The 6,634-nt window shown below is 36.0% G+C and overlaps 1 protein-coding gene across 1 annotated transcript; it reads right to left on the bottom strand.

The window, feature by feature from the left end:
• Nucleotides 1-5,712: 5,712 nt before the first annotated feature.
• Nucleotides 5,713-6,429, bottom strand: LOC139099058 (odorant receptor 85c-like). Its single transcript, XM_070651456.1, has one exon. It carries the CDS (start codon nt 6,427-6,429, stop codon nt 5,713-5,715), a length of 717 nt encoding a protein of 238 aa, XP_070507557.1.
• Nucleotides 6,430-6,634: the final 205 nt, after the last annotated feature.

Below are 6,634 nucleotides of genomic sequence, written 5' to 3'. Positions count from 1 at the left end.
TTCAATAGTGTATTGATTGGATTATGCTTACTACTTGCTAACTTCCTTGACTGGGGGTCTTGAGGGCCCATTGCCGCACGTAGGGATTGTTTAAAGACAACTCTATCCTTCAGATTGTACCTAGGATTGGACATCGTCAAGTGAAAAGCAGCGAAAGAGTCAGTTTGAAAGGTCATCAAAGACGGGAGGTTATGATTCTCAATTAAGTGATCTGTTAGACCTAAAGGGTTCTTATGAACGAGACCAAGACTTCCCAATCCTGCTCAAGACCGAGATCAAGATCTCCAAATCTTAGATCGAGTTTAGACCCAATCTCAAAAGTCTTGGATGTTGAGACCGAGACTTCTGAGAATTCTCGTTTTGTCTCGGTTTCCTTTTGGGTCTCGGTCTCGTTTTGAGTCTCGGTCTCAGTTTGGATCTTGATGTAGTCTTGATCTTGGATTGGGAGTCGATTTCGGTTTGGGTCTTGATCTCGGTTTGGGTGTCGATCTCGGTTTGGGTGTTGATCTCTGTCCCTGTCTGGGTCTCAGTCTCGGACTGAAAAACTCGTCGAGACCAAAGCATCGAGAAACTCTAGTTAGACCTGTAAATCTCAAGAATAAATGACTATATAGTACATCTGCCCTCTAAAACTCCAACAAAACGTGGAAGTTACAAACTCATCACTCAATCACATTTCAATTCAAATTCATCTATTATTTCATCTTCAAAGGATAATATTAAAAGGAGCTTAAATAGACAGGTATCACGTCTTCGGGCTATGAAAAATCTTTAATGTATTTCAAATTTAAAATTCTTTTTTACCTTCCAAATTTAACCTTTTTTTTCTTCGATCAAAATACTATGATTAGCATTAACACACAAAAATACAAAAAAACGGAACAAACGGAGGAACCAAAAAAAAGTAATTAAATTGAAAATTGATGACCTGAGGACAGTCGGATGGTAGATCAAATTAGGGTTCAGCAATTTAAATTTCTCATTGGCAACAAAGTAAATTGGAAAGAGGGAATTTTTCGGTTTATTTTTAATTTATTTTTTGACGCAGCACGAGAATAATTAGGAATTGGAATCAATGATTTGAATGGAAATGTGATTTTGTGCTAGTTTGATGGAAGTTTTGGGAAGGGAATACGGGAATGATGTCTAATGTTAAGAATAAGGGTCGATTTCTTCGATGATGGGATATTACGATACTGTATAGGTACACCGCTGGAATCTTCTGTACCGAGCTGTACCGATTCGTAATATGCAGTACCGAGTCGTACAAAGCTATACCGAGTCGTACAAGGCTATACTGAGTTAAATTATGCTGTACCGAGTCGTATTAGACTGTACCGAGTCATATCATGCTGTACTTAGTCGTTCTATGCTGTACCGATTCATAATAAGTTGTACCAAGCTAAAAAAATGCTATACCGAGTCGTTCCATTCTGTCTTAAGTCATACCATGCTGTACCGAGTTGTTTCATGTTATACCAAGTCGTTTCATGCTGTTCCGAGTCGTACCATGCTCTACAGAGTCACACCATGCTATAACGAGTCCTAATAAACTTTACCTAGTCGTACCATGCTATACAAAGCCGTATCATGCTGTACTGAGTCGTGCCAAGCTGTACTGAGTCCTACCATGCTGTACCGAGTCGGATCATGCTGTACCAAGTTGTACCATGCTGTACCGAGTCATTCCATACTGTACTGAGTTTTGGCATGCTGTACCGAGTCGTACCGTGCTGTACCGGTTCGTACCTTACTATACCGAGTCATATCATGCTGTACCGAGTTGAACCATGATGTACCGAGTCGTACTTAGTCATTCCTCAAATATATTTACAAAGTATCGGCTTCAGCGCATTTCAGAGTTGTGTGATGCTTCATCCAGAAGTTACCTTCTAATTTACATCATTTATAACTAATTCCCCATCTAAATTACAAGATTTCACAGCACGTCCCATCAGATATTGAAATATATATCAACCAATTACTAGTCAAACTGACAAACTCTAATTCCAAAATAATCATTAAACCTGTATAAATTACTTCTTACAAAATAACTTGATACTTTTTAATTAATTTTCTCGTATTCATTTACATATCTATGGAAGTAGAAGTAAAAAAGCCTCAACGAAAAAGCGATTACATGTCATTTAAAATTCAAATTTTTTTATTGATAATCTCATGAAATTGGAACAGCTTAGTGCTTAAGCTTTTATATTGTAAAATTTATGAATAGATAAATTTTGTATAGTCATAGAGAAACGAGAGGAGATTTTCATTAATTTAACTTGCGGTTCCAGTCGAATTTTTTGGAGTTGCTTTTCTACCCAAATCACACTTTTTGTGGATTATTTATGAATTATATTCATTCATTGACATAAAGACCATATATTAGAGCTCAAAAAATATATTAGTAGCAACTAATGCCACACAATTCACTAGCAGCTCAGCACAAACTTAAAATGCCTAAAATGATGTCTATTAAATTTAAGATTATTGTATTTCCTCGTCTTATTTATCTTTATTTTCATTCTTCGTTTCGTTCTTTTTTCGTCTGTAATCTTTCTTTTTAAGAGACTTTTGGTGCTGCCCGAGCAATAGGTGGTTCTTTTGTGAGGATTATTGAGGTTTCTGGAATTTTAAAATTATTCAACTTGCCATGGCAGTGTATGACTATGCCTGACTATGAATAAATCCACAGTCAGACTAGTGTGACTCTGGCTTGGGGTAAGATTCTATGTGTAGATTCTATTAGGCCTCAGACCAGACTAATGACGGATTAGGAGTAGGTTTCTTGACTTTTGTCCGTTATGTGCCTTTCGGCAGCACACTCATGCCAGTCTGGAGTATGATTTCTCGACGTTTTTTACCCCTTGCGCCTTCCAGCAGCTCACTTGATCAGTGGCACATCCAGAAAGTGGGTGTCATTCTGGTTTTGAGTAAGATTCCACTTGAATCGACTCATGCTGTTCTAGGAGTAAGTTTCTCGACTTTTCAACAGCATGTCCCTTCCGGCAGCTTACACTGAATCATCCGATACAACCGGAATGGATGGGACACTAGATTCATGTCGGTCTAGAGATGAACTTCTTGACTGTTTTACGCCATGCATTTTTCGGTAGCTCACTTAATCCAGGGACATATTCAGTTTTGCAGGGAGGGTGCAGTCCTGTTTGAAGGAATATTCAGCCGTGTGCCAATTCGTCGTGAATCGGCATCAAACCTAACTCATGCCGTGGTAGCTTATTCAATCAGTGACGCATTTGAGGTAGGAGTTGGTTCATTCTGGCTTGGATCATGATTCGATGTTAATCAACCTCAAATGAGACTCATGCTGATCTAGAACTAGGTTCCTTGACTTTTCTATGCCGTGCGCCGGCTATTAACAGTGAAAGCTCAATCAGTGAAAGAGCGAGGTATTCATAGAGGAAGGGGATGAGGGAAGGGAGCGGCAGAAGGGACCGTCAGACTAGTGATCAAACCAAAACCTTAAAACTCAACCAAATTCCATCCAGCTCGGGCATCAAAACAATTTTTTTTTTGGCATTCGCCTGATGCTTTTTTGGTGTGTACAAAGTTCACATATATGGCATAATACAATAATAAATAAAAATTGAAGGAAGAGTAAGGTTAAAAGAAAGAAGCGAAGCGAAGAGAGAGACACACATTTAAAGATCCATTGGTCTTTTGTGCATTAATCTTTTTCCCTTTTGTTGGCTCACTTCTTAAACCGAAATTAATTCATCAAATTATCTTTATTGTATTATCGACTTGAGATACATATATGTACGTCCCCGTCTTTTTTTGAGTCCCATTCTTCTCATCTCATTTCTCTTTTTCTTTTATCTCCTTCATAAAGTCATTCTTGCCGAAATACGCTAGCTATTTAAAGATTTGTTCCTCATTCTTCTTCCTTTTCTTCTCTCTCTTTTCTGTATTGTTATTCTCGGTAATCTGGCTACATGAAAAGAAGGAATTAAAGTTTTTTTTTATGTGTCACTTTATTTTCATCGAGTTTTTTAATAATGTTGATTCCTTTCATGGTTCGATGGTTTATTTATATTTTGTGTTAAGTAATGATGATGACGGAAAAAATTTTTATTTGGTTTTTTAATGACTCGTTGACTGACCTAGGTGAAAGAGGATTAAGAAGAAGAATTGGAAGAATGAAACTTAAAAATTTAGTTACAATTTTAATTCCTTTTGTTGGAATTTATACTTAAAATTACTTTCAAGTCGAAAGGTTTCCTGTAGGTCACTGGATTGTACTTAATTCGCTTTATACGATCGTGTGATTTTTCTATTCTTTTTGGGTCAGCTTATTGATCAATCAGTAGCGCATTTGAGGGAGGAGTATTCATTTGGCTTGAAGCAATTAAATCGATTGAATTACCTCAGACCAATTCAATCCGATCTAATTTCTGTTGACTTTTCTACTTTACATCTTAAAAAGTGATATTAAATTGGCAATTATTGCCTTCAAAAGTTAAGTTCAAGTGCCTCAAACGTCAGAAAACTTAGAAATCTCTCGAATCTTCTTCAGAAAGCGGTTAAATGAATCACAACCAACTAGTTGTATGTCACAAAGTTCACATATATCATAATTTCAATTTAAATTGACGTAACTTTAAAAGAAAGAAGCGGTGCTGGCACGATTCAAATCTTCATTGCTATTTAGGAATTAATCTGACCTTTTGTTGGCTCACTATATATTGAATAACTGACTTTTTCTATTCGGGATATAGTTCAAAAAACGACAATTTATGTTGAGACGGCATTAGTCTAGTCCTTAGAACTAAAATCATTCTTGCCGAATTACGTCATTAAATCCTGTTCCTCATTCTTCTTTTCTTCTCTCTTTTTGTATTGTTATTCTCGGTAATCTGAAAAAAAGGAATTAATTTTATTTTATGTGTCACTTTATTTTCATCGAGTTTTTTAATAATGTTGACCTTTGATGCTAAATTTCCGAAGTAATGATGATGACAACCATTTGGTTTTTTACTACTCTTGTAGGTGAAAGTCCCTAAAAGAAGAATTGGAATTCATTAAACAATTTTAATTCCTTTTGTTGGAATTTATCTCTGAAATAAGTCTGTATCAATAAAGTATTAATTCACGTTCATACAGCAATACCCAATTGGGACCATATCGACAATACGTCATTTATAATAAATTGGCAAAAAGTTAAGTTCAAGTGCCTAAAACGTCAGAAAACTCTAAAATCTGTCGAATATTTCGGCAGAAAGCGGCTAAATGAATCACAACCAACTAGTTGTATGTCCCTAAACAGAATAAATCATTTAACGTGTCTCTAGCTATCTACGAGACTCTAGCTTGGTATCGACTACGATTTAAATCCGTCATCTGCTATTTAGGAGTCAATCTGACCTGGTGTCGGACTACAGATCGAATAACCAACTTGTTCTATTCGGGGTATAGCTCAAACAACGACAATTCATATTTAGACGACATTAGTCTAGTCTTTAGAACTAAACATACAATTAGTCAAATAAATCATGTCCTTTGACAGCTGTGAAGAGTGATTTTTGAAAGTTTGCATCATCAGTTTTTCAAATCCTCCCTCAACTCGACGTTTTATAAGCCTATAAAAACCTCATTTCATAATATAACTAAATTAAAAATTCATCATCATTTTCAATATCCCTAGTAACATTATTTTAATTCAGCTGTACATTTTCACATATATTTTAATTAAAAAACTTCCAGACACAATGTATAATATGAGTATGCTGACGCCAATATTGTTGTGAACTGCTCAACCGTGATTTCATAAGTATTGATGATTCGTAAAGCTATTGACTTTTGGGATCTCCTGATGATCATCAAAAGTGATCGTCTTACTTTAAGGTCCTTGATATTCTCCCATTCCATGCGTTCAATTGCTTTTGCAATGCTATGTCCTGAATCCTTTAACATTTGACCGAAGTAACATTGAAAGAATATGTTGAGTAAATTTTTGACCATTTCAGCTACAAACAGATACTTTTCTTTACTTTTTGTGATTTGAAATGCCAGGAAGCATAACTGGAATGACGATAAAATGAATCTAAGGTGCAATGATAGACTGAGGATATCCTGTAAGAGATTGCGGAATTCAAAGAGTTCATTGTGCTTGTCAACAAGTGGCTTGATGTCTTGAAGTCTGATTAGTGCTGATCGCTTTTTTGGTTGATTAATGTTGTTTGAGGTTGATGGCTCGGATGGGAAAACTTGCTTAATTTTCACTTCAATCTCATTTTTCTCCTCAATCAGTGACTTTAAATTCTCAAATTTATAAGCTAAAATTCTAAATTCCATTGACAGGATTGTCATGAGTCCATACTGAAAGATCTCAATGACTACATTTGATATCTGATAAGTAATGTGTGCCAAGTTCATCCAAAATACAGTCATTAAGTGAACTGCCATGTGAGATGTGTCAAACGGAAGCTTCTTTGAGAATTCATAATTTTTATAGTAAAGATGAGCAGCAGTGGCACATAATGATAGAAAAATCGTGAGGTAAAACATCCACATTGATCTGCTTTTGTACAGTCCGTAGACATACATTTGTCGCTTGACATTGAATTTTTCCTGGTCGTTCCTGTCGTAATCCTGCGGCATTGATGTTAAG

This window comes from Chironomus tepperi, unplaced genomic scaffold (assembly GCF_022539635.2).
Source record: "Chironomus tepperi strain 1889 unplaced genomic scaffold, CSIRO-AGI_Ctep_v1 contig_461, whole genome shotgun sequence".
NCBI lineage: Eukaryota > Metazoa > Arthropoda > Insecta > Diptera > Chironomidae > Chironomus > Chironomus tepperi.
This window is presented reverse-complemented; position numbering and strand designations above follow the sequence as displayed.